This window comes from Orycteropus afer, unplaced genomic scaffold, assembly GCF_000298275.1.
Source record: "Orycteropus afer afer isolate SDZICR_OR568_19922 unplaced genomic scaffold, OryAfe1.0 scaffold00371, whole genome shotgun sequence".
Taxonomy (NCBI): Eukaryota; Metazoa; Chordata; class Mammalia; order Tubulidentata; family Orycteropodidae; genus Orycteropus; species Orycteropus afer.
The window spans coordinates 465,737-484,125 of record NW_006921958.1 but is presented as its reverse complement, the minus strand read 5'-3'; the positions used below and the strand labels follow the sequence as shown (position 1 = coordinate 484,125).

The following is an 18,389-nucleotide window of genomic DNA, read 5'->3' as shown; positions in this document are numbered from 1 at the left end:
TCCTCCAAGAACAAGACCCCCTGCAGTCCTGTCACTCGCCACCTCACACCCATCAGTACCTGTTCACCACTATGTCCCTTGCTAGACTACAGGCCCCAGGAAGACAGAGTCAGTCTCACTGTGGTAACCACTGCTCCCAAGCACCTGATGCCAGCAATTACTGCCATGGAAGGACCACATGCTATCAGATGGCACAACTGAGAGTCATCAAGGAAGGTTACCTGATCTCCAGGGAGGGTCTGTATTTATTTAAGGTAAGAATATTCAACATCCTGGGGTATTTTCTACCAAAAAAGGCTGAATAAAGTTTTGGCCCTTTAAAAAAAGAAAAAAAAACCACCTCACCGCTATTGAGTTGATTTGACTCATAGCGACCCCTCCTGGGGTTTCCGAGGCAGTATCCCTATGGAAGTAGCTTGCCCAGTCTTCCTTCCGAGAAGTGGCTGGTGGATTGGAACCATCAGCCTTCTAGTTAGCAGTCAGATGCCTTAGGCACTGCGCCAGCAGAGCTCCTTTGGCCCTTTAGGTAATGATATTTTTATTATTAGAAGAAATTTCCTTCTAAACTCTTCACTCCTCCATAGCCCAAGATTATCTCCTGCATTCTGCTTCGTGCCCTAAAACAATGCATTAACACGCATCAGTCACTGGTGCCACCAGCAAATGATGAGCAAGCCCCCAAATCTGAGCTGCTAAATCCAAACCCTGAGGAAAACATGGAGCCCACCTCACCGTCCTCTTTAAAGAGTAAAAGCTCTTCAAGAAGAAGTGGGGGCAGTGGGGAGGACTGATGCCTGAAATGCAGAGAAAACCGCTGTGAAATGAGGAACTAACACCCCCACCTGCACCCATCCCTCCCTGGTTTATTTATTGAGAAGAAATAAGATCAGAGCTGCTGGAAGGAGGACCCAAGGAGGGACAGTACCGAGGACAGATGGCTGTGTCACAGGGTGGCAAATCATGGAAGATGAAGGAAGCCAACACAGGAAGCAGACGAGAAGCAGACACCAGGAACCAGACGCAGCAATCAGACGGGAAACAGATGGGAAGTAGACATAGAAAGCAGACAGGTAACAGACACAGGAAGTAGACGGGGCTGTAGCTGAGGCTGTGTGTCAACTTGGCTGGGCAGCTGGACGTAGGGATTCCCCGTGATGAGACTGGTTATCAGCTCCATGGTGCAACCTACAGTGAGCAGCCGATAGGGATGTGCTTTGCTTCCAGTATATAAAGGAGAAGCTTTGAAAAAGGTTTCTGAGCTTTTTGGCACATCTGGATCCTGTATTTGGCTGAGTCTTCATCTCAGTGGCCTGCCATATTGTCTTCCAATGCTGAGAACATTTCTGGACTTGAACTAGTTGCTTAATCACCTTGGGACTGTGACATTTTACTTGCCGACCTTGGGTCTGTCAGCCTCAGCAGCCAGCAGGTACCTGAGTTCAGAGACACCTCCAGCTCCAGTGGGCCAGGAGCAAGAAGCAGAGCTGAAGCCTATGGTCGAGGGGCTTTCGCCCAGCCCCCAGAGCTGGCACTTTGAACTCGGACTTCTGGCCTCCTCAACTGTAAGAGAATGAATCCCTATTTGTTAAAGCCATCCATCGGTGGTTCTGTTAGAGGACACCAGAGAACTGAAACAATGGGAAACAACAGGAAGCAAACACAGGAAGTAGCTGGGAAGCAGACACAGGATAGAGAAAGTAGGCACAGGCGGCAGGCGCAGGAATTCCTGCCTTTGCCACTGTCTCTGAGCCACCGGCCTCTCAGCTCCCCCAGCTCATCCTGGCTGCTCTCTCTCTATGCTGAGGCCTCGGCCGCCTCGTGGTCCACAATCATCTAAGTGGAGAAGGACCAACAGGTTATCCAGGCCAGTGAGTCCATTTTACCAGTGAGGAAGCGAGAGTCCCAAAGGCCCAGTGAATGACAGGAGGGACAGATGTCCTGCCTCTCAAATGAACAGTCAACCCCACTTCATTGGGTAGTTCTCCACCCTCACAACTGCTACCCACTGGTCTGGTCCCCACAGAGACAGCGAGATCAATACCTGCTGCTGCTCGGAGCAATGGCTGCACAGCGGCTGCTGGTCAGGCCCAGTCATGAGGCAGCCCCAGACGGAGAACCAACAGGGCATCTGCACACCGAGGTGCAGGCTCCTCTTGGGGGGAAGCCCTTGGACAGCACCCCAAGGAGCAGGGTGTATGGGCACAGGCAGAACGATAAGAGGGGCAGAGCATATGATCAACCCTGGCCAAGCAGCAGAACATAGGCCCCTGCCAACCACAGGTGCCAAGTCAGGCCGGAGCCAAGTCAGGCTGAGGCACGTGACGGGAAAAGCCAGCCCTTTCCACCTCCTCAGAGTCAGTTTATGGTTCCAAACTTGCCTTTTCTCTACAGGTCAGACTGCTGACAGACCTACAGAAGAGAAACATCTGTCAAAAAGGCTTTGAAAAACGTCTTTCAACTACACACTGAAGCGCTTTCTTAAATGACAGAACGCTCTCCTGTGCAGAGGTCAGCGACAGGCCTCCCCAGGAATCAGCACCTTGAGGAAAGCCAGTCTTCCCAGAAGCACTGCTAACTTCCTAGTGGAGTTCTCACATCTGAATGCCCCCCCACGTGCCGGGCTCTGCTGTGTGCAGTGGAGCTGGACCTGACTCATAGCGACCCCTCCTTGGGTTTCCGAGGCAGTATCACTACGGAAGTAGATTGCCCAACCTTCCTTCCGAGGAGCGGCTGGTGGGTTTGAACCGCCAGTCTTCTGGTGAGCAGTCAAGTGCCTTCGGCACTACGCCACCAGAGCTCCACAGCTCAGGCGCCAGGGGGCTGTATTTTCAACCTCATGCAGGTGAAGACTTTAGAGGGTTAAGGAAGCCTTTACTCACACTGTGACTCAGAGGACAGGCAAGGCATAGGCGGGGTCAGTTCAAATCTGGGAAGCTGGGGTGGGGGGGGGTCAACACCAGACCAGGAGCTGCCTCCTGGCCAGGCTCACACCTCAATTCAAGACCAACTCCAGGCTGGCCCGGCTCCTTCCCAGTCTCCTCACTCACCACCTGACAGGCTCCTTCCCACGGTGCATCTTCATCGGGGCCACCCTGCTCCATTACCACGGAAATCACTTCCACGGCCTTAGTTCTGTTACCTTCAGAGGTGCTCTAGCTTCCTGCCAAGGGCCTCTGATGGCACAGTGGTTAGGGCATTTGGCTGCTAACCAGAAGGTTAGGAGTTCGAACCTATCAGTTGCTCCATGGGAGAAAGATGAGGCAGTTTGCTGCTGTAAAAATTTACAGCCTTGGAAACTCTATGGGGCAGTCCTACACTGCCCTACAGGGTCGCTATGAGTCAGAACTGAATTGACGGGAGTGGGTTTGGTGTTTGGTTTTTGATCTTCCTGTCTGAGATCCCCCATGATGCTTTCAAGTCCCCAGCCAAGGAGGCCACGGTCTGGGACAGCGAGTCTCTCCCAGGAGCCACCTGACACCAGCCTAGGGAAGGCCCGGAAAGCACAGAGCCTCAGGCAAAGTGAACAACCAAAGCGGCCTCCGCCTCTTTGCTCCCCCACCCCCCACTCTTATGGTACAGATGCAGGTGCTAGTTTTTTTTTTTTTTTTTTTAAAACAAGCCACGTAGCAGGGAGCACTAAGCAGGGCTGGGCCAGTGGAGTCAGGGCACGAATCACAGGAAAGCACGGAGACGCGAACCAGGCACTTCGTGACCCTTGCTGCTTGCTCCAGGGAGTCAGCCGCCTTCCAGGCAGCTTCTGTGAGCTACTAGGAGCGTCCAGTCTAAGAGCATTCTCAACTTAAGACAAAGGATAATCAGAAGTTCAGAAAGAAGGCTGGCTAGCAAATGACCCAAGAGCTCCCAGGCACTCTTTAACTACGTTAAGATCACGCTTTGACCATCTCTGTGCTCTTAGAATGAGGCTCCTCTGCCCAGCAGCATCAGCTTAGAGAAGACGAGGACCGACCTACCAGAGTCTTCCTTAGTCATTTCCAGGTTTTACTAATTAGGCTGCTCCACCCACAGTACCCTACTTCTGAACCTCGAGTGGATTCAACACCTTTCCACCCACTGTCTCCACTTGGCCAAAATCTGCTCTGTAAAAGGTCAGATGGGCTTATTCCCCCCACAGATGAACTGGTCACTCTCAAAGCAGGGTACCCAAGCCAGCAGCAGCAGCAGCAGCAGATCCCCTGCGGACTTGTGAAAAGGCAAATTCTCAAGCCCCACCCAGGCCTGTTGTTGTTGTTATGTGCTGTCCAGTCGTTGAGTCCACCCTCCACCCGACTCAGAGCGACCCCTCCTTGGGTTTCCCAGGCAGTATCACTACGGAAACAGATTGCCCCATCTTCCTTCCGAGGAGTGGCTGGTGGGTTTGAAGTCAGCAGTCAAGTGCCTTAGGCACTATGCTACCAGATACTCAGGCCTACTGCATCAGAAACCTAATCTCTGCGAAGCCCTTCATGTCATCAGCATCAGGTGGCTACAGTCTTGGGAGGCGGGGAGGGGGCCGGGCGGATAGCTCTCCCAATATCATATGGCTACTAAATATGGCTACTAAATATGGCTACTAAACAGAAGGTGGGAGCCCTGGGGGGGGGGGCAGTGGTTAAGTGCTCAGCTGCTAACTGAAAGCTGGCAGTTTGAACCTACCAGCCGTTCCGTGAGAGGACATGGTAGTCTGCTTCTGTACAGATCACAGCCTTGGAAACCCTATGGCACAGTGCTGCTCTGTCCTACTGACTTGCTGTGAGTTGGAATTGGCAGCAATGGGTTGGGTTGGGTTTTTGTAGTTGTAGTTAAGAAGAAGGTGCCTCCTTTGTGGGCAAGCAAAGGAACCTGGTGCTAAATGCAAACACTCCACACCATGCGAGCTTGGCAGACCGACGGGAGCTCAGCAGAGTAACGTGCTCATCTCAGTGTATCCAAGCGAGTAATCCCCATGGAGCACTGAGCGCGGTGCCGCACACAGCAAGTGCTCATTAAACAAGAGCTACTGCTATTGTTTTTGGGGGACACTTTACTTAATATTTTATTGTTTTTCGGTGATGCTTTACACAGCAGTTTAGGTTGCTATTCACAAATCATTCAGTGACATCAAGACATTCTTCATAATGCATGAACATTCTCATTGTTTCTGTTCTGGTTGCTCTGTTTCCACTCATCTAGTTTCCCTACTCCCTTACCATCTCATCTTTGTTTTAAAGTCATTGTTGACCATTTGGTCTCATACAAACGATCTTTTAAAGGGACACAGCACTCATGGGTGAGCTGCTTTATCTTATGGTGACCTCAGGGGCTAGTTTCAGTTCAAAGTTTAAAGAGTATCTTAGGGCAGTAGCTCCAAAGAGGTCTCCAGACTCCAGGTCCTGTAAGTCTGGATTTCTTAAGAATCTGGGGTCTATTTCACATTTTTCTCCCACTCTATCAGCGCCCATCTGTCAAGGCCCTGGTTGGAATCATCAGTAGTGATAGTCAGGCACCATCTAGTTCTTCTGGTCTCAGGGTCCATGAGTCTGTGGTTCATTTCAACTTTTAGTCCTATAGATGTGTTTCTTCTTTGAGTCTCTGTTTCCTTCTTTCTCTTTTGCACTGGACAAGTAGAGACCAAGAGCTTTATCTTAGATGGCTGTTCACAAGCTGACGTTTTTGCTTTTTGATCAGTTATCTTAGTATTATCTCTTTGTCATATTTAACAACAGGCAGACAAGCCAAATCACCAGACACCTCCTAGAATCCAGCTAACCTGCTAACCTAGAAGGTGCACAGGTTACGAAACAAGATCTACCGGACAGACGGCACTAGGAATGTGACCTGAGTGTGTGTGCTCTGAGCAATGGCCGAGCATGGCCCATAAGCATCCCTTGCACGGCTGGGCCAGAGGCTTTGTGCTGTCGGTCAGGCAGCCATGGGCTGTGTCAGCCAAACATCTCCTTTTACCAAGTCTCAGCCGTCCTCTCACAGGGAGGGCATCACTGCAGAAATACTGTTATGCCCAGGAGACAAAAACAAAAACCAAACCAAACTCACTGCCATCGAGCTGATTCTAACTCACAGTGACACCCCACTCATTGGGTTTCTGAGGCTGTAAATATTTATGGAAGTAGATCACCCCATCTTCCTTCCATGGAGTGGCTGGTGGGTTTGAACCGATGACCTTCTGGTTAGCAGCCAAATGTCTTATCCATTACACACCAGAAACTAAAGACATTGACAACTGTGCCCTGTATCAGGGCAGGGGAGACCCCGCGACCTGCCAAGCCCGAACCACCAAACATGGTCATCTCCATTCTCTCCCACCCACCCTGCAGGGGATGAGGTGTCGCTGGCCCCCAGCTTCAATCAGTTACAACCAACATCAGAAGCTGGGCAACGTGGGTTCAGGGCAAGTGGCTCGAAGGCATGGCACAGCGCTCTTCAACTACGCTAATTACCTTCACATTTTGACATACATGACTTTTCTCCTGTCACACCCAGTTTAAGAATTTCTTTATAAATTGAAAACACGAAAGGTCAGTGAAAGGGGTATTTCTGCCTCAGGCAGGCACTGATAGGCATCTACCAGGCCAGGCCTTTCAACTGCATCGACTTCTAGACTTGTTCAAAGGCTCATCTTCACTGAGAAGCTACTGGCAAAAAGTTAGCTGAAGGCAGGCTTGAGCGTAATACAGTAAGATATGCTATCCTACTGCTCTGGGGGAAACAGGCAAAAACATTTGAAAAATGTGTGTTTTCTTCCTGTAGTTAAGTAGAATCTCTAACAGGAACCTTTTTGGCTCCATTTTGTTTGACCTCATTTTAACAAAATTAGTCCAGGGTGAAGTCTAAGCAGAGCCTGTGAACCAGTGACACGCTGATTTGGAGCATATCCTAGTACAGCTGCCACTACAAACAAGCACTATCCATGAGGCCACAATGCTGGCCACTGCCACCTGCCAAGGTCAGCACCATTACCCCCATTTTACAGGTCAGAACACCACGGATCAGCAATGAGGAGTCTGCCTCACAGAGAAGAGGAGTAAAGGTTCTGGAAACCAAGGCTAAAGCAGTGTCAGCAGTCTGCATCCATTCAGAGTACCATACCCCCTCTGTGGAGCACTGGGGTGGGAGCTCTGGGGCCTGTAAGGAGACCCGGGTCCTGCCTTTCTGCAAAGCATTGGAGAGAAAGTGCAAGAAAAATGTCATTCCTGTTCTCAGCTGTGAGCTCTGGTGACATAGTGCCTAAGGCACTTGACTGCTAACCAGAAGGCTGGCGGTTCCAACCCACCAGCCGCTCCTCAGAAGGAAGGTTGGGCAATCTACTTCCACAGTGGTACCGCCTCGGAAACCCAAGGAGGGGTCGCTATGACAAACTGACTCGACGACAGTGAGTTTGGTATTCTCTGCTAAGAAAGTGCTAAGGACTTGGCAGAGGGCCTCTCCCAGCAAAACTTCACCAATACACAGCCTGAGGATCATCCTAAGAGGTCTTCTAAGTCACCTGCTGCCTTTTACAGGTCATGCTGCCAAGACAGACATAAGACAAAGAAAAAAAAAACTAAGTTTTTGTTACTAACATACCTCATTCCAAAATTTAACTAAGCAAGAAAAATCATAATTTAATAATAATAATGGCAACTAGTCTCTCTCTGTTGCTTAAGTTTTTAGTGATGAAGAGCCCCTGTTACAGAGCAAAAAGCTCCGGTGACTCAATCGCCTTCTTCCCGACTACAGCAATCACAGCTTCCCATCCCTTCTTCCAACATGGTTCAGTTCTCCAGTACCTTGCACCCATCTCCGTGGTTTTCCTCCAAACTAGTGTCTCCCATGCCCTCTTTATCCGTATCACTCTCCAACTGCAACAATTTCTGAGTGTCTGAAGAAAACCTCATTCTAACAAATCATTACTGTTTGGGGGTCTGTAAGGGTGAACTTACAAAAACCCAGAGACCGCAGCAGACACAAGGCTGAGGCCTGATGCAAGACCCACCTGACGTCGGACCACTGCTGGTTTCAAGCATCTGCTAACTGGTCAACACCTGCGTGAGGCAGGTCACCACTGCCAGATGACCTCACTGACACAGGACATTACTGTGACTTGAAGACACAAGCCCTGTGGGCTTTGTCCTGCAGTCGTTTCTCAGCCCTGTGGGAGGGGCCCTGCCTCTTTGTCCCCCTCCAGCATGGCCAGCAAGATCTCAGAAGAGCAGGCTTCCAAGCCAAGGTCCCTTCCCTGCCGTCTGAGCCCTCTCAATCTAGCAGACGATGGAGACGAAGAAATCCACTGTGAATACAGTACTTTGACAGGCACGGCAGGCATCGTAAAGGCTGAAAAGACAAGTTGTAGGAGGAAGCTTACAGCAGTGGATTTTATTTCAAAAGGCTGTCAAAAACAAAGCAGTGGTCAGCTTCTGGCAGCCTCCAACTAGAGGCAGAGCCACCAGGAGTTTCTGCTGAGCTAGACATGCAGTGGGAGGGGCAGTCCAGGCATAGCCCGGAGCAGCAGGGGGATGGAGGTGCCCGCCCCAAGATGGGGCAGGCAGGCAGGGAGGGAGCCCATCCATGAGTGGTGGTATCAGAGGCAGCAGATGCGTAAGTCTGGGTCCTGCAGAGGCGTGGACTAGAGCCGTACATCAGGGTCCTTGGCACTGAGCTGGGTCTTACAGCCACGAGCTTGGCTGAAACCCTGGGGAGTGAGCCCAGACAGAGGAGGGACCCAGGGCTAAACCGGGGGAAACTCTGACACTGAGGTTGAGGAGAGAAAGAACCACCAGCAAGGTGGAGAGAAAACCAAGACTTGCATCTTGGAAGGCGGATGAGTGCTGGGAATTAACCATGGGCTTTGGCCACAGGGCAGCCACAGGTGGTCCTGACACAAGCAGTGGTGTAAAGACAATGGAAACCCCCCAAAAAAACCAAACTCACTGCCACTGAGTCGGATCCAACTCATAGCGACCCCTCCTTGAGTTTCCAAGATGGTATCTCTACGGAAGTAGGTTGCCCAACCTTCCTTTCGATGAGTTGCTGGTGGGTTTGAACCGGCAGCCTTCCGGTCAGCAGTCAAGTGCCTTAAGTACTACACCACCAGAGCCCCCAAGGGTGGTGGAGGGGAACAAAATTCTGATGAGGGTGTGCCAAAGAGAGGAGGGGGCAGAGACACGAGAACAGACAATTCTAGAGAGTGACTGCCAAGAAATTCGTGGATCCAATGCCGGAAATTATTTTCACCAGATGTTTTAACACCCCCCCCCCCCCCACTCACCTGGGGATAGAGGTAACCTGTGCTCACACCGCACTGACGTCATCCACTCAACCACACCAGCAGCGAGGCATTGTGTTACCAATCACAGAGCTTAGGAACCAAAGTCACTGTCTCTGGCTTGGATGCTAACAATAAACCATAAAATTCAGTTCCAGGGTTATGAGACACACACGGAACAGCCACTTCCTTAAATAAGCACTAACAGCACAGGCCCGTGCCTGTGACCAGTAAGGACGTGGCGTCTCACCAGTGATGGGGGAACTTACCCCACAAGGGTCCTGCACATGGACTTGCTCTAGCTATGATGGATGGTTCATTTCCACACCACAAACACAGCAAGCACACAGATGCAGCTAAACTTATCTTCTCTGTAGGAATGACTGATTTTAACACTGATCTTTCTTCAGTTTGTCCTGATCTTTCTCTACTGAATTTTAGGTAAATATGTTGGTCTGTGACAAAGAAAAAAAAATTATATATATATCCGTACTGTTTTCTCAAGTCAACCCCTGGGACAGGGTACTTGTACCTTGATGACACAGGGCCTTTCAGCATGCCAAGCTCACCTGAGTGACGGCCTATACTAGGTCAGCAGTGTAGTCAATGGCCATACGCCGCCATGGTTATCTAGTTCCAGCTCTTCCTCTGTTAGCTGGATCTCCATGACTCTCAGTACCGGACAGTGCTGCCCCGAGCGGTCTATGCCCGAACGCCACTTCTACTTGGCAGATCAGGTGTAAAGAAGCCAGAACGCAGGGTGTGGGCCACATGATCCTAACTTACGGGACCCATGCTCGGGGCTGCATGGTCCGTCACAGGGAGAGGAGCACATGAGCCCAAGGGCTTGGCTAGAGCCGGATGAGGCATTCCTCCCACCCCACCCCGATTTCTAAGGGACTGGGAGCTACCAGGACAGAAGAAGGACATGGACAGTGGTGAGGAAGGGAGCTGTCTGCGCCTCTTCCTCACAGGAGGCATGGGCTTATCTGTGTCAAACTCAGGAGGACTGAGGAGGAAGGGCAAGCAGGAGCCCCCCCAGCTTTGGCCCCCAGAGTCCAGAGCACAGTGAGGCCAATGACTCTGCCTGGTGCTGGGACCATGAATCTAACACCTGCTCAGGTTTCAAGAAGGAACATGAAAGAAAAGACACTGATAAAGCATTATCTAGAAAGGAGACTGCAACTGAGAAGAGAGTTGGGAAAATAACACAGGAAAGTGGAAAGTTTGCACAGTATCAGGGCAAACCAGTTATATTCAAAGGAAGGCAATTAAATTCCAGCAATCAGTAATTTAGAGAATTTTTAGTAGCCAAATACAACGTCCACCGACCTTCTAACCCCACCACTCGTCTGTCATTGTGTGGGACTGGGGTGGCTTGCGTGTTGCTGTGAGGCTGGAGGCTATGCCACCAGTATTTCAAATACCAGCAGGGGCACCCACGGTGGACAGGGTTCAGTGGAGCTTCCAGACTAAGACAGACTAGGGAGAAGGAAGGGACCATCCACTTCTTAAAGAACTGGCCAGTGAAAACCTTAAGAATAGCAGTGACACACTGTCTCATATATTCCTAGAAAACTTTATGATTAGCCCTGAAACACTGACACAGTGGTGGAAGATGAGCCCCTCAGGTTGGAGGGCACTCAAAATACAACTGGGGAAGAGCTGCCTCCTCAGAGTAGAGCTGACCTTAATGATGTGGATGGAGTAAAGCTCTTGGGACCTCTATTGCCTGATGTGGCACAACACAAAAATGGGAAGAAACAGCTGCAAACATCCACTAATAATCAGAACTTGGACTGTACACAGTATAAATCTAGGAAAATCAGAAGTTGTCAAAATGAAATGGAACACATAAAGATCAATACCCTAGGTATCAGTGAGCTGAAATGGGCTGGTTTTGGCATTCTGAATCAGACAACCATATGATCTACTATGCCGGGAATGACAAACTGAAGAGGAATGGGGTGGCATTCATCATCAAAAAAATTGTTTCAAGATCTGTCTTGAAGTACAATGCTGTCAGTAATAGGGTAAGATCCATACAAGCCCAATTAATACTACTATTATTCAAATTTACACACCAACCACCAAAACCAAAGATGAGGAAATTGAAGATGTTTACCATTTTCTGCAGTCTGAAATTGACCAAACATGCCATCAAGATGCGTTGATTATCACTGGTGACTGGAATGCAAAAGTTGGAAACAAAGAATCACCAGTAGTTGGAAAATATGGCCTTGGTGATAGAAATGACGCTGGAGAGATAGCATGATAGAATTTTGCAAGACCAATGACTTATTATTGCAAATACCTTTCTTTAACAACATAAACAACAGCTACATACGTGGAGCTCGCCTAAAGGAACACACAGGAATCAGGTCGACTACGTCTGTGGAAAGAGGCTCTGGAGAAGCTCAGTATCCTCAGCCAAACAAGGCCCGGAGCTGACTGTGGAACAGACCATCAACTGCTCATATGCAAGTTCAACCTGAAGCTGAAGACAATTAAAACAAGTCCACGAGAGTCAAAATATGACCTTGATTATATCCCACCTGAATTTAGAGACCATCTAAAGAAGAGAGATGGCACACTGAACACCAATGACTGAAAACCAGAAGTACTGTGGGATGACATCGAGATCATCATCCATGAAGAAAGCAAAAGGTCATTAAAAAGACAGAAAACGAAGAAAAGATCAAAATGGATGTCAGAAGAGATTCTGAAACTTGCTCTTAAAAGGAAAGTAGCTAAAGCAAATGGAAGAAATGACAAGATAAGACAGCTGAACAGAAGATTTCAAAGAGTAGCTTGAGAAGATGAAGTCCATCATTGTAATACAATGTGCAAAGATGTGGAGTTAGGAAAGCAAAAGGGAAGAACACACTTGGCATTTCTCAAGCTGAAAGAACTTAAGAAAAAATTCTTGAATTTTGCAATACTGAAAGATTCTATGGGAAAACTATTGAACGATGCAGGCAACATCAGAAAAAGATGGAAGAAATACACAGAGTCACTGTACCAAAATGAAATGGTTAATGTTCATCCATTTCAGGTGGTAGCATATGATCAACAACCAGTGGTACTGAAGGAAGAAGTCGAAGCTGCAGTGAAGGAACTGGCAAAAAACAAGGCTCCAGGAATTGATGGAATACCCACTGAGCTGTTTCAGCAGATAGATGTTGTAGTGAAGGAACTTACATGTCTATGTCAAGAAATTTGGAAGACATACCTGGCCAACTGACTGGAAGAGATCCATATTTGAACCCATTTCATAGAGGGGTGATCCCACAGAATGTGGAAATTATCAAACAATATCATTAACATCACATGTAAGTAAAATCTTGCCGAATATAATTCAAAAATGGTTGCAGCAGTGTATTGATAGGGAACTTCCAGAAATGCAAGCTAGATTCAGAAGAGGACGTGGACCAAGGGATATCATTGCTGATGTCAGATGGATCTTGGCTAAAAGAAAAGAATACCAGAAAGATGTTTACTTGTGTTTCACTGACTATGCAAAAGCATTTGACTGTCTGGATCATAAAAAATTGTAGATAATGTTGAGAAGAATGGGAATTCCAGAACACTTAATTGTGTTCATAAGGAATGTGTACATAGACCAGGAGGCTGTCATTTGAACACACAAGGTTTAAAATCATTGTGGTGGTTGCATTTGTGTGTCAGCTTGGCTGGGCCTGGTTGAGTGGCTGGGCAGCTGGTGGTAGTTACTCCCCATGATGAGACTGGCAATCAACTCCATGGTGGGATCTACCACAAGCAGCTGAGTAGCTGCCTTTGGGATGTAGTCTGCTTCTTGTATTTAAGCAGAAGCCTTGGGGAATGATTTCTAGCATACGGCACGCTTGGACCCTGCATGTAGCCGTGTCGTTGCTTAGCAGCCTGCTATGCTCTGCCAACCTTGGGACTTACAATGGACTTAAGTTAATGACCTGCCATGTGGTTTGGTAACATCGGGACAGTGCCTTTTTACTTGTCAACCTTGGGGAGTTCTCAGCCTTAGCAGCCAGCGGCTGTCTGAGTGAAGAAACGCCTCTAGCTCCAGTGGGCCAGGAGCAGGAGGCAGAGCTGGACCCCAAGGTTGAGGGGCTTTCACCCAGCCCCTAGAGCCTGGCACTTGAACTTGGATTGAAAGCCTCCAAATTGTAAGAATAACCTCCTGTTTGTAAAGCCATCCCATCTGTGGTATAGTCCTGTCAGAGCGGCACTAGGGAACCAGGACAGTCACGCATGGTTTAAATCAGGAAGAGCACGCAGCAGGGTTGTATCTTTTCACCACACTTACTCAATTCGTACACTGAGCAAATAATCTGAGAAGCTGGACTATACGAAGAATGCAGCATCAGGATTGGAGGAAGACTTGTTAATAACCTGCGATACGCAGATGATACAACCTCGCTTGCTGTAAGTGAAGATGACTTGAAGCACTCGCTGATGAAGATTAAAGACTACAGATTGCAGTATGGATTACACCTCAACATAAAGAAAGTGAAAATCCTCACAACTGGACCAATAATGGAGAAAAGGTTGAAGCTGTCAAAGAGTTCATGTTACTTGGTTCCATAATTAACACCCGTGGAAGTAGCACAGGAAATCAGACGTCGCACTGGGCCAATCTGCTGCAAAAGGCCTCTTTTAAAGTGCTAAAGAGCAAAGACGTCTTTGAAGACTACAGTGCGCCTGACCCAACCTGGGTGTTTTCAATCATCTCATAGCCATGTGAGAGCTGGACAACGAACAAGGAAAGCTAAAGAAGAGTTGATGCTTCTGAGCTGTGGTGCTGGAGAAGAATGCTGCAAGTACCATGGACTGCCAGAAGAATGAACCAATCTGTGCTGGAAGAGGCGCAGCCGAATGTCCCCTGGAAGCGAGAATGGCCAGCCTTCATCTCACCTACTTTGGTCATGTTGTGAGAAGGGACCATTCCCTGGAGAAGGATGGCATCTTGCTGAAGTGGAGGGTCAGCGAAAAAGGGAAAGACCCTCAAGCAGATGGACTGACACAGTGGCTGCCATGATGGGCTCAGGTATAACAGGGATCATGAGGCTGGCACAGGACCAGGCAGGGTTTCGTTCTGTTGTACACAGGGTCACTAGGAGTCAGAGCCAACTCAACGGTCCCTAACAACCACCACGTTCTAACCATTACAAGTAATTTAAACGTATAACACAGTCATACCTAAGGGCCACATGCAGGCAGAATGTGGACAGTGCTGACTTCTTTAAATGTGACTTTAACCTCTCTTACAGCCCAGGCACTTGAGAAAGTATCAAACTACCCCCATGGCTAACGCCTGGAGCAGTGATTAAGCTGATAACAGAAAGGTCCCACCAGCTGCTCTCAAGGAGAAAGATGAGGCAGTATGTGACAGCCGGGCAGTTCTACTCTGTCCTAGAGGGTCATTGAGGTGGGAATTGAGTTGACAACAGTGGGTTTTGCTAATGACAGTGACCACTTAGCACCTACAACTATCACATGTTGGGTAATAAATACCACCTTTGGATAAATAAGCAAACTGAGAAAACGGAAGGCCCAAATTCAGATACATCTTCACAACTCTGTAAATATACTAAAACCCACTGAATTGTACCCTTGAAAAGCCATACTAAAACCTCACACACCGGCCTTGTGGCATGGCTCACACAGGACTGACTACAGTGGGCGAGGGGACTGCAGAGCCCACCCAGGTGCATGACTCAGTGAAAGACCCTGCAAGGACCAAGTGCAGGCACAGAGGTCGCGCGTGGGGGCCTCAGCCAGGCTCTGCTCAGATCCAGCTGCCCCCGGTGCTGCGAGATACTTAAACTGGGCTCCAGCTGTCTCACCTGCAAAGGAGGTATCATATTTGAGCTGCAAATAACTGGGGGATTCAAGGGGACGGTGGCCACAAACCACGAGCGAGCATACTGTGGGACCTCAGAACACCTCACATCACTGAACAGGAGCCACTGTAATTGCATGACATCATATGGCCATCACAGGAAAACTGACGGAGCTTCCCAGAGAGGCCCTTGCCTGCAGAACCAATGGCTACGCCGCTGCCGGGGACGCGAGCCCTGTCCGGAAAGCAGCACAGGGCCTGGCGCTCAGCCGGAATGCAACAGGTACAAGCCAGCTCCCTGGCCCCCTGCCCCATACCTGGCACTGTCCCGGGCACAGGGCCTTCCTGCATGCCTCTGGGAGCTGACCCAAACAGCCACCGTTTCCCTGGTCCTTCCCTGCGTCCGTTTCCTTCGCAAACAGCACTCCCGCCAGGCACGAGGCCTGAGGAAGTCAGAGCCCTGACCTCACAGGCCCCTCCGCAAGTCGCCAAGCACTGACCTCATTTGACTCAAACAGAATCCACCGCTTCCAAGAAGGCTCTTCCACCACCATCCACCCATCTGTCACCCTTGCTCATGACCCAAGAACACAGGATACAGACACAAGAACGTACTACTCCATCTGCGTGCAAGTGGGAGTCTGGTCTGATAAGACTGTTGTTCATCTTCTCTCACTGAACTGGAAAACACTTGTGACAAAAAAACCATTTTCTGCCAGGGATTCTCGTGTAAGTCGTGAGACCAGTACAGTCTACCGACACCCTGAACCTTCCGCATATGAAGGACCAGTGCTCACAAGCGACGTCAAAAGCCGAGTATCAGACTACAGAGTCCCAGCTGGCACGTCCCGGACTGGAAGGCTGCTGTGCTAGGGTTACGACAGTACAGAAAAGCGATGGGTTAAAAAGCCAACGTTCTCATGGGTAATCCTCCGATCCACGGTGGCTCCAAGCCTCTACTGTACTTCCGTCATTAGTGCTCTATTTTCACACTAGGAACCACTGTCTTCAGAAGGAAAAAATCTACTATCAAGATTACATGACCCTTATAGACAGACGACGGACGCTTGAGGCCGCTGTCCCATGGACTTGGTATGAGTCAGAATTGACTCAGCAGCACATACTACCTCCACCTTTAGTTCACTATCCCCAAAACTAACCAATTAATTAGTAAATAAATAGGAAGGAAGCTTGTTTTAGGTCAGAAAATTTCCCAAGTACCCCGGCTTCATATTTGAAGCCACTGGTCAACTGGAACAGCCACCCTACCCACTGGATGCCTTGAATCAAGGAAAATGGAAAGAATGTTGCAAATAATCAATTCTATCTGACTGAAGCTGGTGAATGTTTAACATTCCAAAAGAGAACACCCAGCTTTAGCGAAATCGGCATTTCCTCTCACAGCTATAAGAGCTGTCAACAACATAGTCTCCTTACACACTGCTTCAATAAAATTAAAAAGATTTATATTATGACCGTTATTGGGTTACAAAAATCACACTTTCCAGGGTACCGCGACGATCCTGAGTGAACTAAACACTGACACAGCCACACCCAGTGTTTCCTGTAACTCTCTCACCAGGAAGCTGGTCTCACTTTCCCAACATTTCCCAAGCATAGTCTTTGGATGGCTTTAGTTGCATGAAGAGTGACCAACTGTTTGACTTTTAAGTGCTGGATTTTTTTTTTTTTAAAAGTAAAAATCTGGGCATACTGGAGAGGAGAGATCACAGAGTCCCTCCCAGGCCAGAAGAACTAGATGGCGCCCGGCTACCACGTCAACCACTCGGAGGGGGACTGGTCCAGGAGATCCTGAATGGAGTGGGAGAACAATGTGGAACAAAACTCAAAATCATGAAAAGAAAAAAAGCCTAGTGAGACCCCCAAGACTATGGCCCCTAGTTACCCTTCAGGTCTGGAAGTGAACTCACTCCAGTGCTTCCAGCCAAACAACAGACAGGCACATGGAGTGAACATTTACATTAGGTAAATACACTCCTTAGAAGATCAATCATGGGAGAACAGAGGGAAGTATTTACACAGGGAGACAGCTCAGGGGGTAGGAACGCACAGGAGAGAAGGACACAGGCCAGGTAACTACAAAGAGGAAGTGGGAAGAGAGCTGTTACACTGTGGGGAATCGCAATGTCATGAAACAAAATGTGTGTGAGCTGCTGAATGGAAAATGAATTTGCTCTGTAAACTTTCACCTAAATCACACACAAAAAAAATCACTCAGACACAGATGGACAAGTATGAATCGATTTGTCTTAAGTTCAATTAAAAAAGCAAAAAAGTTGATTAATGAGAGCACATTTTAAAAACTGGGCCTCTATCAATGTCAATTCCGAAGTGTCCCTGGTGAATCACTATTACATACATGTTGCTGCTGCTGCTGTCAGGTGATAATTCATGGCAGCCCCACACGCAACAGAAACAAACCATGGCCCAGGCCCGCGCCAGCCTCAACTGCCGCCGCTCGAGCCCACTGCTACAGCCACTGTGTCCGTCCACCTCGGACAGTCTTTCTCTTCTTTGCTGATCCTCTACTTTCCCAAGCATGACGGCCTTCTGCAGGGCCTGGCCGCCCCTGAGAACATGTCCAAAGCACGTGAGACAAAGTCTCACCATCCCCCCTTCTAAGGAGCACGCTGGCTGTACTTCCAAGACAGATTTATCCATCCTTGTGGTGGTCTCTGGTGCAGTCAATATTCTTCACCAACACTGTAATTCAAAGGCATCAATTTTCCATACACACGCACACACACGCATATGAACGACCTGTCGTATATATTTCTCAGTGGTAAGATAAACGGAAAGAGCCAATGTCTTCTCTCAGCTACCTGTGAGTCATCAGGCTTAACAAGCACAGCCACCTGAGCAACATGGCGGCCAGGACGGTGTCCCTGTTTGCTTGGTGCAGTGGCGCTGCTTTGACAAAGGACTGGCAGGGCCCAGTCACATTCCTCTCACTTCTCCTTCCTCTCTGCTCCGCCTCAGATGACGTCTGGGATCCGGGTTCTCATCTCCATCTGGCTCCCAGCGACCACACCCTCTAGCACAGACAAGTCACATCTCTTAGTTGGCCTCAAGTGTCTTGCCCACCACGATCCACACAAGCCACACTGAGGAGAAGAGAATGCTGACAGTGACCTTAGCTTGGTTTTCAGAACAGTCTTCACACGCTAGATGCTAAAACCCAAAGCCCCAGAAATGTGTGTAGGACAATCTGACAAAGGCCCACCCTGTCCAGCTCTGAAAACATTAGAAACAAAGTTAAAACGTTGGGAGCAGGATGAGATAAATGAC

At 48.9% G+C, this 18,389-nt stretch overlaps 1 protein-coding gene across 1 annotated transcript in view; it reads right to left on the bottom strand.

Moving 5' to 3' along the window:
* The window catches only part of CDC42BPB (CDC42 binding protein kinase beta), a 167,080-nt gene that overhangs the window by 125,207 nt on the left and 23,484 nt on the right, over positions 1 to 18,389 (bottom strand). Inside the window, 2 exon segments of the mRNA XM_042782572.1 lie at positions 2,540 to 2,579; positions 9,601 to 9,633. Of these exon segments, the coding sequence (XP_042638506.1) occupies positions 2,540 to 2,579; positions 9,601 to 9,633 (73 nt within the window).